The sequence below is a fragment of the Alosa pseudoharengus genome, unplaced genomic scaffold (genome assembly GCF_046254945.1).
Source record: "Alosa pseudoharengus isolate Yale_2024_CS ecotype anadromous, Long Island Sound unplaced genomic scaffold, YU_APseudo_1.1 YU_APseudo_1.1_scf_12, whole genome shotgun sequence".
NCBI lineage: Eukaryota > Metazoa > Chordata > Actinopteri > Clupeiformes > Clupeidae > Alosa > Alosa pseudoharengus.
In genome coordinates this window covers 8,698,515-8,719,905 of record NW_027468587.1, presented here as the reverse complement: position 1 = coordinate 8,719,905, position 21,391 = coordinate 8,698,515, and the positions used below count along the sequence as shown (strand labels likewise).

The 21,391-nt window shown below is 41.7% G+C and overlaps 3 protein-coding genes across 6 annotated transcripts; 1 reads left to right on the top strand and 2 right to left on the bottom strand.

The window, feature by feature from the left end:
* Nucleotides 1-1,465: 1,465 nt before the first annotated feature.
* Nucleotides 1,466-4,992, top strand: LOC143118602 (trypsin-3-like). Its single transcript, XM_076279627.1, has 5 exons — nt 1,466-1,505; nt 1,776-1,938; nt 2,945-3,198; nt 3,710-3,849; nt 4,846-4,992. Exons 1-5 carry the CDS (start codon nt 1,466-1,468, stop codon nt 4,990-4,992), a joined length of 744 nt encoding a protein of 247 aa, XP_076135742.1.
* LOC143118876 (uncharacterized) lies at nt 4,239-16,135 on the bottom strand. 4 transcript variants are annotated; one of them, XM_076280004.1, is made up of 8 exons: nt 15,921-16,135; nt 15,250-15,311; nt 9,987-14,399; nt 9,706-9,817; nt 7,696-7,868; nt 6,884-7,471; nt 5,842-6,135; nt 4,239-5,546 (listed from the first exon to the last, which is right to left on the bottom strand). In XM_076280004.1, exons 3-8 carry the CDS (start codon nt 13,606-13,608, stop codon nt 5,374-5,376), a joined length of 4,962 nt encoding a protein of 1,653 aa, XP_076136119.1. In that variant the 5' UTR covers nt 13,609-14,399; nt 15,250-15,311; nt 15,921-16,135; the 3' UTR covers nt 4,239-5,373. The 4 variants fall into 4 exon arrangements, with proteins under 4 accessions (XP_076136119.1, XP_076136118.1, XP_076136121.1 ...); XM_076280003.1 differs by having other exon boundaries at nt 15,250-16,135; XM_076280006.1 differs by lacking the exon at nt 15,250-15,311.
* Nucleotides 16,136-16,461: 326 nt separating this feature from the next.
* On the bottom strand, nt 16,462-20,175 carry LOC143118875 (uncharacterized). Its single transcript, XM_076280002.1, has 2 exons — nt 20,101-20,175; nt 16,462-18,685 (listed from the first exon to the last, which is right to left on the bottom strand). Exon 2 carries the CDS (start codon nt 18,673-18,675, stop codon nt 16,804-16,806), a length of 1,872 nt encoding a protein of 623 aa, XP_076136117.1. The 5' UTR covers nt 18,676-18,685; nt 20,101-20,175; the 3' UTR covers nt 16,462-16,803.
* Between the last annotated feature and the right edge of the window lie 1,216 nt (nt 20,176-21,391).

Below are 21,391 nucleotides of genomic sequence, written 5' to 3'. Positions count from 1 at the left end.
TCACATGGTGCTGTACTAACTGTTTTGCCGATAAGGGACAATTCTTAATCTGGCTTATTCCTTTCAATCTGTGATGACATTACTTTATTCTGATTTATGGTTACGGTTATGGGATTTGGTTATGCTTATACAATAGTTAAAATTAACAGTGAATGGTTTTAAAATGTTGGTAAGATTACATTAAGAAGAATAGCAATAACAAACAATAATGTCAATTCAATCAATAGCCTAAAGAAAATAAACAAATACTATAATGTGCAAACCATAACTCATAAGAAACACTTTAATTACTAAGTGCATGTTGAACAGATATGTCTTTAGATCACTGGAATGGAAAGCCCTGGGCAACTCATTCAGGAAGCAATGGGTAGGCCTATCACAGGAAGTCCCTGCTTTACCCAGCGTATACAAATCAGGTACAAGATAAAGCTATGGGGTCTTTACTACCCGCTATGTTATCTTTAAAACAAAGGTTTACATCCTTAAGGAATACAAATGATGTGTAGTTACAATTTCCAATGGTTTAAGTGGGAAAATATAATGGCCTTTACATTGCCAGCTGTCACAACTAATTCACTTAAAAATGGCCAAAACTAATTAATTAAACATATTCCTCCAAGTTCAAGTTCAACTTATACAAGGCTTGAGGTATTTTACCAAACAGGAGGCATATAAGTACAACTTTTCATAAACCATTATGAAAAAATAATTCTCCATACTGTTAACACAGGCAGGTTGTTGTGATGTGGTGGATTCCCAACTACACATGGGTCTAAATAAAGTTGTTTGGTAAACAAGACTTCAATGATGTTTTTTATTCTGATAAATAATTTCTGTAAACAATTATGAGAATGTGTTGGGCTATATTTCTCCACACACCACTACAAACAAACCCTCTAAAATAGAAAGTGAGAAAGAATATGCATGCATGAGTGTGTTTGTATAACAACATGTGTAATATTATTATGAGTATGAATGTACTTGTGCATATCCTGTGTGTGTGTGTGTGTGTGTGTGTGTGTGTGTGTGATACAGCAAAACAATACAATACCAGGGTATGTTTACAAAAATGTACAGTTAATAAGAATATATAATAATAATAATATTTAAATACATTTGGCTTCATTTAAACCATGCGAAACATGTCAAAATATGAACTTAAGTAAAACACCAGTTTTTTAACATGCCATGGGGATTCACAGTATTGTGCACCTGTTAGTGGTGAGTCAGTTCTGCTTAGCAAAGCCTTTTTGCATTGCCAGGTGGTTGCAGCTGTAAATCTTCCCTGGGAATGCACATGACAGACCACTTCTCTGATCAAGAAACTGCTGCTAATCAATAACATGCAACGAGAACATTGATTCCTACTTGTTAAAATACAGCGCCATGTTCTGTCATGTAGGAACTGATGTCCTTGAGTGTAATAGATTGTAAAGGCTGCGGACAAATATATGAGATCTTTGCGATGAGGGCCATTGTTTTCCTGGTGTGTTTTTCAGTTGCATGCCAGTCTTAAACCGTGGAACCTAGTTATACATAGTGCATACCTTTCTGCACACAGCCTGCAATACATGCTTGCCTTTTTGTCAAAATCTCCTTTAATGCTATCTTTTAGATTTATGTCAAATAATCATATATCTCCCCTTCAAATGTCATTCGTGCTTTACCTACATTTATCAGGATGTTATTAAGTTTGATCAAGTTTAAGTTTTGTATCATGTTATGGAAAGTGGGCATGAAGTAATTACCAACTGTAACATTTATCTTTGTATTAGCTGCTGCCCCTGCAAAGACTGAGGACCATAAAATTGTTGGAGGGAAGGAGTGCAAAAGACATAGCGTGCCCTACCAGGTGTCTTTGAATGCTGGATACCATTTCTGTGGGGGCTCCCTGATCTCCAGCGAATGGGTTGTGTCTGCTGCTCACTGCTACCAGTCGTAAGAACATTACATTACATTACATTACATTACATTACATTTGGCTGACGCATTTTTAACCAAAGCGACTAACAACATGATAAACAGTTTACGTTTTAAAGCAATTCTCTCAACAAGTTTAAGACAATTTAAAAAAGGTATAGTACAGTAAGATAAGTGCATCAGTGAGTGCTGTTTTTAAACAGTTGAGTGTCAGTTCAAGACAGGTGGTAACTGCTAGGATCAGCAAGACTAGTTGTAAGTAACATCAGACCCACTATGTTACTGCATTTTCTGGAACATAGCAACATACATGTCTTTAATGTGTACACAACTTATTATGTTTAGATAGGAACAGAAATACACGGAATACGTTTTTTGAGACTGTGCCACTCTCCCTACAACGTACGTGCACACACTCAAATCAAGCAGCTGTTTCTATAACTAAAACTGCTAGACTCAAACTGCATAATAATAATTCCTACTTCTTGCTATAACAGTGTGTGAATAAGTTTGATTATGTGTACACAACACACTTTTTAGTGAGATATGGTATAATGTTGCCAGAATTGTCTGTTGTGAGGTGTATTGTAAGACATAATAGACACAAACATTAGGCCCAGAGAACCAAAAATATTCTTCCGGGTTCGATCTCCTGAGCATCTCTATTCCCTGCCTTACCAGTTTTTATTTTAATACACAGCATCCTATTTTACAAATACAATTCTAAATTTCTAAATTATATGGCAAATTAATTAGAATTATACATGTGACTACATCAATAATAATGACTATCCTAATATGTCTTGCATGCACAAACCTTCTACTTTATGGCGATCAGCCGTGAGGTGTGCCTTTCTATGCGGCGCGCGGTCGTTTGAGGCAGCCCGAGGACCTGCTTTGGTCTGCTGTGCCCATTCAGTGTGAGTACGCTGGTGTGCCGACAGCAGGCGTGAGGAAGGGAAGGTTCTATCACCCGGGTTCCATCTCCTGAGCATCTCTGTTCCCTGCCTTACCCCTCCGCTAGTCGCATGCAGGTGCGTCTGGGTGAGCACAACATCAAGTCCACCGAAGGCACTGAGCAGTTCATCAGTGCCAAGGCCGTCCTCCACTCCAACTACAGCAGCCAGAGCCAGGACAACGACGACATCCTGATCAAGCTGAGCAAGCCCGCCACCCTCAACCAGTATGTCAGCACAGTGTCCCTGCCCTCCAGCTGTGCCTGGAGCGCTGGAACCCGCTGCCTGGTCTCTGGGTGGGGCAACACCAGTGGAAGTGGCAGTAAGGAACATAAGTATAAGTATATATACTCTTTTGATCCCGTGAGGGAAATTTGGTCTCTACATTTATCCCAATCCGTGAAATAGTGAAACACACTCAGCACACAGTGAGGTGAAGCACACACTAATCCCGGCGCAGTGAGCTGCCTACAACAACAGCGGCGCTCGGGGAGCAGTGAGGGGTTAGGTGCCTTGCTCAAGCGCACTTCAGCCGTGCCTACTGATCGGGGTTCGAACCAGCAACCCTCCGGTTCCAAGTCCGAAGCGCTAACCAGTAGGCCACGGCTGCCCCAAAGTAGGCCATGGCTGCCCCAACAACAACATCTTTTGCAATCAAGAGCTTAATTAAAAGATAGATAGATAGATACTTTATTGATCCCCAAGGGGAAATTCAAGAAAAAAAATGACGCACATTCAGAATTAGCTATATATTCCAATAGTAATATTGTTCCTTCCAAACCCTGAAAGGGGAACTAACGCGGGTGTTTCTCTTTTGTGTTGATGGTCTGTAGATTACTATCCAATCAATCTCAGATGCCTGGAAATCCCCATCATCAGTGATAGCACGTGTGCGGACACATACCCTGGTGGTCAGATCACGGACAACATGTTCTGTGCAGGCTACATGGAGGGTGGCAAGGATTCCTGCCTGGTAATGTTACCTGAACTGTCAATTCTTTAGAAGGCATGAAGTGGTTGCAGGCGAGAAAGCCATGTCATGCAAGCCTTAAACACACTGCTATTGGTGTTTTTTGTCCCCTTTTATACTCTTCTTTATTCAGTACATTTTGTTGTCTGGCATAGCCATTCTAATTTTTCAGAATTTGAGTCTTGTGTCGGGCCATTTTGATTTGATTATGGGACCGTGTTTGAAGTTCAACAGGGAAATAATAATAATACAGGGAAAAATGCCTCTGTGCGTAATTGGTTCCCCTTGGGGATCAATAAAGTATCTATCTATTTATCTGTCTAGACCATTGGTTCTCAAAGTGTGGGGCGGGCCCCACTGGTGGGGAATAAAGACATGACAGGTGGGGCGCGATGAACAAGTGGAAATGATTTTTTTTGTGACAAGGAAGATCATAGATTCAAAACAAATAGCCACACACAAACAAAGAAGTCATAAACAGACCGACATATGAATTAAAATAACATCTGATCCAGCATACCGAGATGGGAAATGTAACAGGAAACCAAAACGTGAAAAAAAATATTTTAACGTTAGGCCTGCCATTTTGCCAGGTTGATAGGGTCAGGTGGGGCTTGAAAATTCCCAACCTCCAAAGTGAGGAATGACAGAAAAAAATGTGAAAACCACTGATCTAGACCTTGCCAATAAAGCAGTGAAATACAGTATGTAAATCCTATTGAGAGAACAGGCAAAACCATCCATCTTCTAGAACAATGCGTTAATCACAGTTTTTTGCCATAGTGAAATCTAAACATCTCGCTAATCTAACGACAGCTTTTTCATTGTAAACAAAATCAACTCAAGCACACTCAAGTGACGTGAATGACTAGGCACTGTTGCCCATCTGTCCATCCTCTTACTAAGCACGCTCAAACAATTCGATTGGCCCGAATACCTCTTGTTCAGGCAGAGACTTCTTCTTTGAACTCTTTTTATTGTCTTTTCTGGCCCTCTCAGGGTGATTCTGGTGGCCCTGTGGTGTGTGATGGCAAGCTGCAGGGGGTGGTATCCTGGGGTTATGGTTGTGCTCTGAAGGACAAGCCTGGAGTCTACACCAGGGTTTGCAACTATAACTCCTGGATCGCTGAAACCATGGCCATGTAATATGAATAAAAACAAGACCTGACTACAGCATACCATTTATTCTGTGAATCTATTAAAGAATACAATAATTGCTGAGCAAAAGTGCACCCATTTGTAAATTGAATGTACTTTGAGTAATAGGAATAAATCAATGTATTCTGTATACATATAATTGAACACATTTCTTTAATGTAGGCTACTTGTGTGTAATGTAGTACAATGTGTTGTATTTAAAAAAATGTCAGTAGTGTCAATGCTCTTTCAAAACTGTAATGGGAAACTGTAGAATAATAGTTTATTAACAAATAATTGTCTGTCTATGTTGTTAGCTTTATCAGTTGGTGTGTGTGCTTAATCACAGAGTTTGGTGAGAGAGCTTTCCAGGATGTATCTCTCCCTAGGTCAGACAGCTGAACCCGGTGCTTCTGTCGAACGGGCTGCAGGAGTCCATGTGGCAGTCTGAGTGGATAGGTTATGCTCATGTCGATTAGACTTCATGTGACGCTCCCATGATCGAGGGTCGGTGAAAATAATGTGACAGGAGACGCATCTCATGCTGCCATTTTTAAGACATTCTGTAAAACATTATAGTCCTACATAAATATACTTTTCATAAAATAGTACAATTTGTCAGTTTCAACATTTGATATATTGCCTATGCTCTCTTTGCAACTAAATATGGGTTTACGTGACTTGCATATTATTCAGTTTTTATTTTAATTTTACACAGCATCCTATTTTGTAAATGGGGGTGTATAACATTCTGCATAACAACATTCTAAATTATATAGCAAATTAATTAGAATTATACATTTAAATATGACCACATCAATGATAATGACTAGCCTAATATGTCTTGCATGCACAAACCTTCTACTTTACGGCGATGAGCCGTGAGGTGTGCGATGCTGTGCGGCTTCTTCGAGGCAGCCCGAGAACCTGCTTTGGTCTGCTGTACCCATTCAGTGTGAGTACGCTGGTGTGCCGACAGCAGGTGTGAGGAAGGGAAGGTCTCGTTGCAGATGTTGCAGGCGAAAATAGTGTCGCCGCTGATTTGCTGCTCGTAGTGGCCCGGGTGCTTCAAGCGCATGTGTGTCTCTGCCGTCTTCATGTCGCGGTAGGTCACAAAGCACAGCGGGCACTGGGGGGACTCGAGACCCTGAACTGTGTGGCAAATAGATAGATAGATATACTTTAATTTAAACAGCAGCAGATAGATAGATAGATAGATAGATAGATATACTTTAATTATCCCACAGGGAAATGTAATGTTTCAGCAGCCTTAAGAACATACAGCAAGCACACATACAGTCCACATACATAAACAAAAAATTACTTTCACCCACAAGACATAGCATGTGGTAGCTGTCAAGGTGTAACTGCCTAAGACATAAATCAAGACAATTGCCTCCATATTAGATACAAAAGATTAAAAAATAAGTTGTCTCTCTCTACTCAAAGGAGAGTCGTTGTACAGTGCTATTGCTGTGGGTAAGAAAGTTTTCTTATATCTGTCCTTACTGCAACTGAGTACTGCAACGGGCGAAACCAATTGGAAAAAATGGAGACAGATCATCATCAATTCGGTGCAAGAGGTCAGAAGGTCACCCTGATACATACCCTAAACCAGAATGGTAAATGGACTGCATTTATTATAAAGCACTTTTCTGCTCCTCTGAGCACTCAAGTTCACACACCAATGGCGAAGGCTCCAATGCGCCAACATCAGTAGACATTTAGGGTTCAGTGTCCAGCTCAAGGAAACTTGGACAGGGTCAGAAGGAACCAGGCTTGACCCATCCCAGGAGAAAAGTGTTTTCAATGGATGATATAGGGTGTGAGGCTAAGACAGAGGCCATGCATGCAATTGAACACAGAAGAAAGAGGCTACGCGTATGCTTACTGTACGTACCTGCAAGAGGTGCAGAGGGAGGAAGAGTAACATCAGTTCTGCCTAGTCGTTTGGGGTCCTTCCCCTTACGCTCAGAGTTGAGGCTTTCATGCTTTGGACCCTCTTGATGAGCTGCCTTTAGGGCGCACTTGCAGCGGCCGCGCCAAAACTCCTGGCAGCAGCGACGACGACGACGAACCACCGCTCGGGAGTGCTGCTGGCGGTGAGTCGCCAGCTCCTGCAGGGTTCTCAGCGTGTGGCCGCACTCTCCGCACGCGTAGTTGGTTTGGCCCACGTGGTTCCGCCCGTGCACGATGAACGCCGTGCGGTGCAGGAAGCGGTCGCCACACACGGGGCAACAGAATTCCATCCCCTTCTCCCTGTTGCCCGCCTTGTCGTCAATGCCCGTGCAGCAGTGGCCCGTTAGCTGCCAGGAGGAGCTGAAGGTGTGCAGGCACAGGGGGCATTTCCATTCTCCGAATGGGTCCTCCGTGTCCACTACAGTGCTGGGCCCGCTGGCTCCTTCCTCCTGCTCTTGTGTCCTCTTTCTCTTGCACTTCCTCCTAACTCCACTAGGACAGTCTGGGCTATCTTTAATGATATGAGCATCTGCACAAGTAATGGGAAAATAGGATTAATTATGGTAATAATGGTTAGAACCATTCTCAAAACTATCTGCAATACCAGCTGTCTTGTTATCAAGTATAATTTAACTGACATAAAAATCTCTCAATGTCATAAGAACAAATTAGACATGATAGTCGGAAATCATTTATGAATCAATGGAAGCTCATTATCAATTCTGTAAGGTTTCAAATCAAATTGTAGGCTACCTGGTCCTGCATCATGAGAGCCTCTGCCCACGTCCTCATAATTCTCTTGCTTGATGATCGTCAAAGATGACCAATGAGGATCTTTGGCTATACTTGCCTCCTCTTCATCCTTAACATTTACCCTCAGACGGTCCAACTCCGAATCCCCTGCTTCCGCGCAAAATCTGTCCATCCTATCGGGTCGGAAGATAAAATGCTCATCGTGGAGAATGTGTAGCAGCCTAACCATGCATTTCACATACCGTAGGTCTAATCAAATGCGACATAGCTAGACACAGTCTACACATACATCACATATGAATATGCGTTACAGTTGACAAAACACCGGGTAAGGAGGACAAAAGTAGGCTATATCGTGGATAAGCTATCAACCGGTTTGTAGACTAGTTTTTCCAACACTGAAATTTAGACCTGTTCCAAGCTAACGATATTTTCGATGTGATTAAAAAAGAAGGGAAAAGGTTACTGTCGATTAAGACAATAAACAGGCTATGAGAAGAGCATGGATTATCAAAGATCGAATGCAACCAAGGTAATAAAACGAGGCATCGCCCCTTATATTAATGTCAGTTGTTTTTAGGCAGGCTACCCACCACTGTATTCAGCGTGTTCTACTCATATTTTATTTAACACAGTAGCCTAATACCCGCCCCTTTTCTCTGTGCAGCCGTAATGATTTGATGTAGCCAACCCGCAGATATAAGCATGAGCGGACGCGTTTTTATTATGCTGCAGAAGACATTTACTCTTAATTATGTGGTGTGTTCTTGAGAACTTCTAAGCAATATGCTTGTCCAACAGGCAATAATCGCAGGTAGCCTAAATGTTTGAAAAGTGAGTCTATAGGCTACTATAATTCATGGGATTAGTTTCCAACTAGTTTTAGCATTTGATAGATTCAGCCTATTACTCATTCGTTTATTGCAGATAAACACAACGAGCTCAAATGTGTGGCCTTAATTGTAATGTTGTTAAACTGCCAGTGCAATATTGTTAATAAACTGCCAGTGCAATATTTAGATTATTGGTTGCTGAGATTGTAGTTTAAAATCATATTTAGGCTACATTCGGTATTCAAATCACTTCTTTACAGAGCTATGTGTAGCCTGCTAATCATGTCAAATCTCCAAGTTTTCATTTGACATGGTCTGCTTTTCCTTGACTGCTTCCCTCCGAAAAGTTTAGCCAGGACATCTTCTCTTCACCATGTTGGGTTTACCTCTCTCAAATGAACTCCGTTTAATGCGAAGTAAAAAAAAAAAAAAAAAAAACTTTTGGCGCTGCACGCTCACTGCCACCTTGTGGTCATTGGAGAAATGTTACAGGTAAAAGGTGGCTTTTGTTGACACAAATGACAATGTTTTACCAATTGTCACCATGAACAACGCCTTCAAAGTCAAATTTTGAATTTCTACAAATATATATGCATTTTTCCAGTGTGTTTTTAACGCTAAGAAATATCATGTGTATGATGTTAAAGGTTGTTAAAGAGTGCAGACAAAAAAATCATGCTTTTAAGAGGATTACTAAAATCATAAAACTCTATTTCTTATACAGCAGGAAGGACGTGGAACTCATAAGGGTTTGAGAAATACTGATTCAATTTACTCAAAGCGAAAAAGGTAACTTTATTTAGTAACTTCTGATGCAAACTCAGATCAACATCATAGGGACATGTATCATAACTGCCAAAATGTAGCAGTAGGTTGCACCACTAAAAGGATTTCCATTGTATAAACAGCAGACTTAACTTCAATTCCCATGATATTTGTAAACATAAAATGTCATGAATCCCTACTTGGAGACTCTTGAAACTTCATATTTGTCCACCCAAAGACACACATGAAATTAATATGGACCCAATGAGGTACATTATATAAGAATGCTACTAAAACGCTACACCTCTCCTCTTGCATGTAGTAAGTAGTGCTCAAACAGCTCTGAAACTCCAGTGAAAACAGCGCCACACTCTGCACAGCTGGAATCACTGCCTTTATCCATCACAAATACCTGGTCTCGGGCAGGGATGGTGTCCGACAGATGCTGCGCACTCCTGGAGGCTTTCCCATACGTACAGAATGTCTGCTTAGCGAGCTGCTCATCTGTGGCCGGGGGACTGGAGCTGGAATGGGGAGAAGAGAGCTGAGGAGGTTTCTGGGGTGATAAACTTGATTCCTGACTAGTCCTGGCGCTTGGCGACTGGTTATTTTGCCAAGGCACAGGATGCAGGGGAGGCGAGACTTGTGGCAGGTTTGCAGAATTTGTGGTAGCGGGAAATGTTTGTGACTTACTGTCAGTGGTTAGGCAAGGGCTGGCGGTGGTGTTGTGCTGTTCCTCTCTGTTCCTTTGATTTTGGCCTCCAGCCTCTCCTGAGCTCCCGGACAGAATGTCCTCAGAAAGTGAGTGGGACAGCTGGTGCTGGAAAAGCAGATCAACGGTCTTGAAGGTAAGGTCGCATTTTGCACACTGATAAGGCATCACATCTGGCTCCTCCTCTGCCTCTTTTTCTTTCAAACACGTCCGGTTAACTCTCTGGTGTGAAACGGTGTGTCGGTCCAGCATCCTCTGGCTGCTAAACCCCCTCCCACAAATGTCGCAAATGTAGGGTAATGTCTTTTTGTGCCAATCACGCTGGTGAGCCCTCAGGCCATCGGAATTGGAGAAGGCAAGCGGGCAGAGGGAGCATGCAAACGCATTCAGCTCGGGATGTTCTCGCAGGTGGTCTCGGTATGAACTTGCGAACCGAAAGCCCTGAGAACACTTGGGACAAAAAAAGCGGCCCTTTTTCTGCCTGTGTACACGCTGGTGCTGCCAGAACTGTCTCCAGGTTTGCAGCGTCTTGCCACACCCACAGGTGTATCCCTCACTCTGAGAATGGGTGAGCATGTGGGCTCGCAGTTTCATCACGTGCCTGAACATTCGACCACAGCGTGGGCAGAAATACTTTCTTGGGTCTGACTTCTGGTCCAGATTATTCAATTGGGATATGATTGGAGTGATGACCGACGGCTTTTCCGCATTCAAGTACTCATCATCAACCATGTTGGTCATTAGCTTAACGGGGCATGTCAGCAAAGGCAGTTGTTTTTTGTGGTTAGTGTCTTGTTCTTGCGTTGTGTGCATTTTTGCTTTCAGTCCGACAGAAGCTGTTTGCATGTTTGTGAGTTGGCGTAATTTCAGAGGGCGCTCTGATTGCGGACGCATGGGACTTTGTGGGGGAGAGGGGCTTGGTGGGGGAGAGTAGCTTGATGGAGAAGGGCTGGATGGGGGAGAGTAAGGAGATGGGGGTCTAAGGTCTGTAGTCTTAATTTGAGAACAATAGTAACGATGGGTGACAAGCTCAGACCGAAGGCTGAATCTCTCGCCACAAGATTTGCAGCTGTACCGCTGAGTGTCGGTGTGGGACTGCACATGAAGCTCATACATATGTTTATCGTTAAAGTATTTGTGGCACAGATGGCAACGATAAGCTACAGTTGCGGCGACGGGAGCATCAACTTGGGCTTTGCAAGCATGGACCTTGAGAGTTCCTAGTTGGGAAAACCCTCGGCCACACTTAGGGCAGACGTAAGGCTTGACTGACCAATGTATCCTCTCGTGGACACGGACTGTGGTGGCTTGAGAAAAAGACTTGCCGCAAACTTTGCAAGAAAAGGGTTTCTCACCACTGTGGACTCGCATATGAGTCTTCAGCATGGAGCGATAGCGGAAGTTTTTGCCACAAATGGGACAAGGGCAGAGGTTCCCTGTACCCCGGCTGCCTGGCGAGTCTTCAGAACCGCTCAAGTGCTCATCTGCTCTGCTCACCTCGTCCCCATGGGTTTTGCGGTGCTGGCGGAATGAAGTCAAACTGGCGAACTGGACACCGCAGCATTGGATCCTCCTCACCCCTTGGTGGACCCTCATGTGAGCATTAAGGTTGGACCTCTGAGCGAACGCCTTGCCGCATACGTTGCAAGCGTGTGGTTTCTCGCCAGTATGAATCCGCACGTGGATGACATAGGCAGACATGTGGATAAAAACACGGCCACAAAACTCACATTTCATAGGGCCTCCTCCCCGGCGCCTACGGCCACCTCTGGTGGGTTGTCCGCCAGACTGATTGTAAGGAAGAGAATTGGACCTGGTCATTACGGAGCTGTTATGGGTAGGGTATTCGTCAGACTTCACATTACTCTGTTCAGTTGTTTCGTCTAGCACATCAAAGTCTACCACTACTGGAGTCACAAGAGATGAAACATCCGTCATGTCTATTTCTGGTGGTGCAGAGAGGTCTGGATTGGGCAGACTCAACGCTTTAGAAACTTCTATCTCCGACCCATCCAATTCCATCTCACCATCACTCTGTCCCAATGGGTCGGATTTCTCTACATCTGAATTTCCTTCATTGACTCTGTCATTTTTGTTTCCCAAATGTGATTTTATAGGAGCATCCCTTTCATCATTTTCACTGTCTATCACTTGTTTAGGGCAAGATGCTGCCTGAGGTTCAACACTGCCCTGGAGAGCATATTCAAAACTGGTAGCCAGCTGTGTTTTATCACTATGTACATGAGATTGGCTGTGTAATGAAACAGACTCAATATTATGGACGGTCTCCACACTGGGAAGTTTTTTCATGTCTTGTCTCCCTGTAGGTCTTAATTGTCCTCTCCTTTTATCTTTCCACCATGTGCGTTTCTTCCGATATTTGCGCTTAGAGCCAGTGGGCTGGGAAGGTAATTTTGTAAATGCATTTGTCGTTTTTTGTTCCGACGTCAGATGGCCTTCCTCTTTAACACTGCTCACAGACGTGTCAATATTTTGATCGTCCAACATGGGGCTTAAGGATCCACTTTTCTCATCTTCTGTGTTTCCCACAGTACTAGAGGCTTTCTCTGAGTTAAGCAATGCCTCTGCCTTCATCCTTCGAAATCTTTTACTCCGTTTGTCTATTTTTCGAGGCTTTTTACATTTAATCTCACATAGGGTGTTAAATGAAACCTCCTCCTTGATGGTCTCAGATGTGCAGGCTATGGAATTTGTTTCATCTCTCTCAGGCTTCACATCCAGAGCAATGTTGGTATGTGTAGGCTTTCCAGGTTTACAGGTCCTTGAATTGCCCGGTGAGGTAGCATTCTTACTCACTTCAGTCCGTAGTGACCCCCTTGCCCTAGTTTTAAGGCGTGAATTCAGTTTTTGTTGAGCTCTGTTTTTTTCCATTCTAGCTGGCTTTGTAATCAACTTGCTCTGTAATTTTGACTGGTTAATTGGCCTGACTGCTTTACGTCCTTGATTACTGTATATTCTTAGTTTACTTAGCTTACCTCTTCCTAGTGACTCATTGGGTTCAATTTTCAGAGGCTTAACATCCAGGGAAGGCGAGTCAGGCACGTTTGAGGAAACCTGTGGACTCCCTTCCTTCACATTAATGCTTAAAGCTTGCCGTTTCCTTCCCATGCCCTGCTGAGTGTGAACAGGTTGATTGTAGGCTGATTTGTGATGTGAAGGAATCGACTTAGCCTTCTTTGACTGAGACAGAGGCTTTGTTGAGTTGGTTTGTTGACGTTTCGTCCTGCGCAGCTCATTCAGAGAATTGCCGTCCTTCTTGTCTTTACACGCTCGACTATACCTTCTCAAGTCAGTGCTGTCAGTTTTTAATCCATGATTTTTTGAACGTTTCTCAGATTTTAGTGGATCAAGAGGGAGGGTCTGTGTTGATTTTGTGCTGTCCTGATTAGAATACTGTTTGTCTAAGGCAGTCTTGTTCTTAGCGGGTCTGCCAACTTTGCGTGTTACTTTGAGTACACATTCTTCAGGTCGGCCCTTTTCCTGCCAGTCCTTGGAATCACTTGCATTTACTTGATCAGTTTCATTGATATTTGAACCACCTTTTATCACTTCAGGATCTATCTGTGTAATCTCAGATGTCATGTTTTTCTCAATAGGTTATATCATACACTTAAGGCTATTTTTTTCTTTTCTTTTCATAAACACTCCTATATTGGGAGGTAGCTTCTAGAGTTGACTTGTGTACTAGAACTAGAAAGTAAGTAACTATAAACAGACTTTATGCACTTTCAGGTATCGATTTCTATCTATAGCCATCACAGTCTTACAAGGCCATCATCATTCAGTTAATATTACATAATGCTTACTACCAGCCTTCATCAGCAGGCACTTGCATGACAAACCAAGTCTCTTTTGTAGCAGATCTCAACCACAGATCTTTAGCATCAAAGGTTTCCGTGTTTAAGTGAGCATGAGTACATATCGTATTAGGAGCAAAACATATTGCTCTCAAAAATTGTATTTTCCTCAAGGCAGGTTAAATCTTTAGGCCAATCCAGGAAGGAAAAACAACCAACTGTTTTCACAAAAATGTCTTGAGAATAAAGTTTTTTTTTTCTTGAAGTTTCTTTTATATCAGCTGTAAGGCAGGAGCTAGGGGTATTTCAACAACACCTGCCTTTGTTTCTGGGGCAATAGCGATGATATCAAACAGTCATCTCTGACTAAATAAGCCACTGGTCCATTTCATGCCAAAGTCATATCCTTGTTTGCGACTGCTTTTTCATTGTCAGTATTAGGATGGTGCCGTCATTTCAGCCATTTCAGTGTAAAATTCCGTATCAGGCAGAATTGTAAAATCCTTGACCTGTTTGTGCCCTTCTTCCTTTCTGATTTCGTCACATGTGACAGCCGGAGTAGGACAGCAGCCAGGCCTACAGACAACAAAGAAAAAGTGTTAAGGTATTTCCACACAAACAACATCATAATGAGTATAGCTCAAATATGTTGTAGTAATAATCTCTAAATGTCCCAAGGGCTTTTGCCAATACAAAATAAATGGTGTCCCTTATTCTGATTTACAGTGCAACCTGAAAGTATTCAGACCCTTTCAAGTTTTCCACACTGTTATATTTCAGACTCATCTTGAAATGGATTCAATTCATTTTTTGGACAAAATTTGAAGGCTCATTTGCTCTTCCAGGCTACCATCACTGGCAAAGCCATATAGCTACAAGCTATATTGATATGTGTAACCAAACCCTGGTTTATGTTTAACAGGTAACCTAAAGCTGGTTTGTCCTAACCTGCAATTGAAGAAAGCAGTCTATAGTCCTGCAAGAATTCCCAGGTCTATGTGTTACAAAGATAGTGGCCATATTATCCATGCACCTGAGGATAAAACTACTTAAATGACATGATGGTGGAATTACTATTATTATATATCACTAACAACTTGGCCTTCGCTAATGTTACAACTTATTTCCGGTACACCTCTACTTGCACACATAAAAAGAATATTAGAGGCTGACTATTCTAAAGCTGATGATACATGGGGCAACTTTTTTGAGCAATGTTGCTGGACAATGTTCCTCATTGTGGTTCTGACATGTTCCCATTGATTTTGGGCAACTATATATTTTCTGGATAACTTAATTCTTCAGTGAGCAAATCGTCATGATCATCCAATCAGAATAAATGGCACTGGTTAGGCTGCCCAGTAACATATTGCTCAAAAAGTTGTCCCATATCACTTGGGAATTTAACCAGATGATTATCTCCTACCTGCCAATCACTGCAAGCTCCACTATTGATGCTGTAATGTCAAATCATGTTCTGACAGATGTCTGCATACCATATACGAACAAATGTCACAGGTGAGGAGGCAGTGTTAATTTCAAACATATACGTTGGGGGTTTTGAAGCACTTGTTTTTGTTTTTAGGACACATTACACATGGACACTTCGATACATGATGCATGGCTACACGTAAACACTGAAGCTGAAGACAACCATTTTTTACGTCGATGCTAAATCAGCTTTAACGAAAGATGTTTATTTCATGCCATACGTGACAACACGCTCTTTGATGGAATAGGTTTGCATTAACGTTGCAAAACTAGCATAGCCTACTGCTTATTTCTTAGCAGACGCTTTTGTCCGAAAACGACATACAATCACGTCAATAAACTAAACAGGCAACGAACAACCTTACTTGTCGCCAGTTACATAAACAGTTACAATCTCGAGGGACAATGAAAGAAGTTCTGCACAAAATTCTCTAGCCACACCAGTGCTACCAACTACGCATTCCTGTTTTAACCCCATTAACATTACGGCTAACCTACTCCTTTATCATTGGCAATAACACTTGAATGTCGTTACAAAAGCCCCGTTATGGAAAAGCATGCAGTAATCGTGACTTTTATTATATTCAATTGAGTATTATTTCTTACCATACGTTAACAATCGCCAGATAGAAATATATGAAATTAGCCAGCTGGTTAGATGTGCACATCCATAACGAGTGACTATCTACTACAACCTCTGCTACAACAGAGCAACTACGAACGTTTTCTAGCTTGCATATTTTCTATTGTTACAAATCAACCTACAAATTTGCATGATGCTCGACTATGCTTTCCATTAGCCAGCTAGCAGTGCTGTTCACCGCCAGCTAACTCTGTAGCATTTTATTTGCTAAAACACATCCGCGCAAGAGCGGAAAATGTCTGCTACTACGTCATTGGTATGTAATGCATAGACTGTGAAGTGGTAGATTTCTCAGGAGAGCAAAGTAGCAGGGAATTTGTGTTTCTTCCTAGATCATAATAATTTCACTTAAGTAAAAGATGGAAGAGATAGACCTGCATACCAAAGGTCAAAAAATATATGTTTAAAACCAAAGTTTATTTCAGTTTCATTTGTAATTTATTAGAAACTAGCTAAAGGTGCCTACATCGCTCTAAAGGACAATAGAAACACATACAACTTAAACTCTCAATAACTTTATTTAGTTAGAGACAGAATATTGCAATTTGAAGCAATATTTCATTCAAAAATTGAGGGGTCAATTCATGTTCACAATAATTATAATAAAAAAACTGAAAAAGAATCGCATCACATATAAAAAAAAATCTTAAGTGCATTGCAATTTTATTTTCTAAAACATAGTTTCACCAAAAGATGATCCTGTTGTATATCTATCAGACTGTCTGGCAAAGAGCATAGCAATCTTGTCATAGCTGATATTCTACAATGGATATGACCCACTTTGCAGCCCTTTCCCACTTTATACTATTCATATTGCATGTTACATTTTTGAGGTGTTTTCCCTCATCATGGATCAGAAACTCCATCAAATGCTTTGACATTCATTACACTTAGCAAATCTTTTGGATCTATCTGTTCCTCAATGGTCAAACTTTGGTTGGGGCAGAAACTAGCTGTACTAGAATTTATTGCTGCATCATAACTCCCATCATCATATTCTGGTTTAGTTTGCACAGCAACAGACTTGAACAAAGTAGTACAACTCAATTCAACAGGCCCTGTTTTACTATTCCTAAGTACTGGTTCACATGTCTCTGCATCATGGGAAGTCTGTAGCCGGAGCGTCACCATCCCATCAGAGTCTCTTCCCACCAAAGGGTAAGGGGATGACCTACTAAGCGAACCTCTGTACCCACCTGTGCACTTGAGACGCATACTCTGCAGTTTATCCTGCCTCAACAATGTCAGTTTTCTGTTGCACCAGTGCTGCCCGAGCAACCGCATAGTTTTGAAATTCTTGCCACAGATCACGCAACTCATCGGAGTCTGTTCTTCAGGCACAATTTCTGCCACCTTTGTCCTTTGTCGCTTTAAATCTTCTACCCTAGTCTCTGCCACCTTCAGTGCTCCTCTTTCGGCCACATTTCTCCCCGTTACATGTGCGATATTCTCCAAAGGGGCCTGTGGCTCCGTTTCCACAGACATCAGCACACTGGCCATCGTTTGTTGTAGGATCTTCCTATCAGGCTGGCCCACCGTGCGCTTCACCACTCCGTTCACCGCTCCGTTCCATCCTGGCATTTCAGTAATTTTTTTTACAGGCTGTTGTTGTGACATTTTGATCACCTGTCCATAGGTCACTGGTGCCAAAGCTACCTGTGCTTTTGTTTCAGTTTTTCCTTTATCCGTCTCAATCTTGGGGAAACCAAACACATTTTTGCCCATGTGCATTCTTTTTATATGTCGTTGCAAGTGCCACGGTTGAAAAAAGGCTGCAGGACAATGTGAACACCGCGATACAGAATACTGTCTTTGGTCATTGGAAGCAACATTACAAACAAAGCGGCCGGTTGTGAATCGGTCTCTGTTGCTTGCGTAATATGCACCACATGAGTGGCGGGAAGGGAGATGAGTGTTACCAAGCAGCAGCAGTCCACAGCGCCAGCAACCGTGAATGTGTGTTAATGAATGAGAAACAATATGTTCCACCAGCAATTTCTTGGCCCAGAAAATGACCCTGCAGGTTGCACACATATAGGGACCCCCGGCATGGAACAACTGCTTGGTCTGAAGACGCACAACTGGTTGAAACTGCCGAGTAAGGTTCACTGTGGCATATGACTGTGGAACCCTTGGGGCTGCAGTTGGCACTGGACGGGCTGTGGAGGGCATGTTTTTTGAAGAGTAGGATTTATAAGGAATCACAGAAGGATAGAAAGTGTATGAAGAAGACACAGGAGGGGGGATTCGGACCATAACAGGTGGTGCAGATAATGTGGGACGGGCAAGGAGAGTTAAGGCAGGGATCACAGGTGGTGCGTGCTTCATCTGTGCTGTAAAGGGCATTAACAAATCAGGCTTCTGTGCATGCTGCAGCGTCTGATCGATGCTTTCAAGCATCCGAAGCTTCATCTCCCCTAGCTGTGCATCTTGTGTTCTGTACTTCATGATGCTGATGTGATCTGACTGGAAAGATGATGTGTCACTGTGGCTATTTCGATGGAAGAGCATCTCCAAGTAATCAGTGAACCCCTTCCCACAGGTGCAAATGAAGCTGACCACTGGGCATGCATGGTCCTCCAATGACGTTTTGTCTGGAAATTTTTGCTCACAAGCAATGCAAAATACGATGGTGGGTTGTGTCTGTTCAGAGATGCTCCAGGTGGTGGGAAAACTCATCTGTGGCTTCTGGTATGATTGGTGCCACAGTGTAGCCATGTTGATGTTACTGAAAAACGAGACACACAAGACATCAAGCTTGATAGTTTGTCGCAAATCTACAGTGCATTTCACAGCGCTTCACTTTTGTTATGTTTCAGACTCATCTTAAAATGGATTCAATTCATTTTTTTTCTCATCAATCTACACACAATACTCCAACAATCAAATAGGAGTGATATTGTGAATATTCACTGGTCTGCTGATGTCTGAATCCTTGAACAGAGTGTAGCCAGTGTCAGTTAAGGGTCAAAAAAAGACAGAATCCAGGAAAATGGTTGCTGCACCGTCTGAGATGTTGCTCAATGCTTGTCTACCTAATATTTAGGTCCCAAACCTAAGTCCTGTAAAATATTTCTGTTAAATTTTGATTTTGTATCATTTTTACACTCAGAAATTCCGTACCTTAGTGGCCATGTTTAGGCATTAATACCATAATAGTAGTCCTAGCCTGCCCAAACTTTGTAGGATGGAAGACAATGCAATACTTTTAATATTATTACCCTAATGCATAATAGCGCCTGTATCTGATGGATTATTTTTACATTGCTATAGGCTATACTTCCACTTATGTAGGCTACTGCCTGGCTATCATCTGAAGATTCTGCTACATGTAAGGCTAAGTATATCTGTAAAGGTGATTGTACATGGGGCAACTTCTTGAGCAAAGTTGCAGGGCAACCACATAACCAGTTCCATGTGTTCTGATTGGATCATGAACATTTGCCTACTGATGATTAAAGCTCTCTAGAAAAAAAATATATGACTCAATATCAATGGGAATGTGCCAGAACCACAAAACTAGTAACACTGCCCGGCAATATTGCTCAAAATGTTGCCTTGTGTATCATCAGCATATTAACTTTTCATTAAGGGTAACGTTAGTCACGCTAGTTGTTTACAATGTGTTTTGGTAGCCTTTGACAGGTCTTCGTGTGGTGTGTTCTCTGTAAATCAATTGTAGGCTAACTGTAAATCAACTGTTCATTAACCATTACACTGCATATGTCATTGAAATGGGTTTGAATAAGTTGTCTAAATTAATATGCATTTTAATTAGGCTACGTATATTGTTTAGCAGTTTCAGACTATTTCCTTGTATTGATGCATAACCTTCCACGTGAGAACAGCGATGCATCGATTATATTATAGCCACCACCGCCCACACCTGTACTTCCAAACGTTACATTTGTCAATATGCAAATTATTGTAAAGTTAATCTAAAAACACAGCTTGTCACAAAACTAGTCAAAACAGTTAAGTTACACATCAGCTCGTCGCTATTTCTAGCACTCCCTTAAAGCGATAGCTAGCCATAATACAAGTTATTTCAGAGCAGAGAGAAAAGTATTTAAATGCAAAGCATAAGGTCGGCCTACTTAAGCATACATTTACCCAATACTTAATGTAACAACAATAACTTACGCTACACATCCGTGCCCATAGACAGTAAAACAAATCCGTGCCGCGCTAGACAACACCCGCCATTTTGAAGAGGGAGATTTCTTCTCCAAAGGGAACTGTGTAGATGCAACACCCAGCTCACTAGTGCCACGCGCGTTCTGAATGGCAAAACACTCAATGTTCACGCTAAGAAACACATATGGAGCATATAGAGCGGTGCACTTGGTTATACAACCACCTGTACGTTTCCTGACATTGTTTTGTATATTCAAACTTTGTTATAGTATAGCTATAGGTGGGTCATTCCGTGAGAAATCAGACAAAATCCAGGAAGATGGTTGCTGCATGCATGTCTCAGATTTTGCTCATTCCCTACTAATAGGTCCCAAAAGTAAGATCTGTGCATTTTTATGTTAAATTCCAATGTTTTCATAATTGTTTCCACCCTTGATTTTGTATAATTTTTACACACACACAGAAATGCCTTATCTTAGGCCATGTTCTTAAATATAGGCCTATGATATTATTCCCAGGGTGGAAGACAGACATGGGTCATTCCGTGTGAAATCACCCAATTTCAGCACAATTTGGCAGGTTACCCTCTCCGAAAAAATCTGAAAAAAATCACAGGTGTTTGTAGGCCAAATCCATGCATAGATCTTAAATAGTATATCTGGATAACTAATCGTTGCAAAACTACAGCCCTTTGAAACTTCAAGTCATTTTAAGCATTGTGGTGAACAATCCTTTTTGTTCAACTTCCAGCATTATTGGCTCTCTTGGTATTTCACACACATTAGTGAAACTATGTGAATAGAAGTACATTTTCCTGTTGAATTAAAAAATCCAATCGGATCAGACATATCTTGTGTACTTTCCCCTCTGCAAAGCTCTGAAAATGGCTATAAATTCAGAATGTGAAAAGACATCATCACTTTTGAGGGCTTCTCATTCAGAAAGTATGTGACACAAATTCATCAGATTTTTTTCCTACACATATATGTATTATAAGGTCCTGTCCATGCATTAACTTTGGTTGTTATCATTTTCATATTTTCATAGCATTTTTTAAAAATTGGGCCTGATTTTCAAAAAGCCTGTTTTCATCTTCTAATTTCACCACGTGGACAGTTAACAGGATTTTTTTTTAATTTACCATATATCATTCTGTATGTGAGGATCATCTGCCCAAAATTTGGGCTTGTTGCTGAGTTTCTTCATTGAGATAAGATTTTTTTTAAATATTGTCTATAAATCCACTGAATCTGTACTGGATCTGCAGTACCACTTTGCACCACATGTGGTGCTCTTT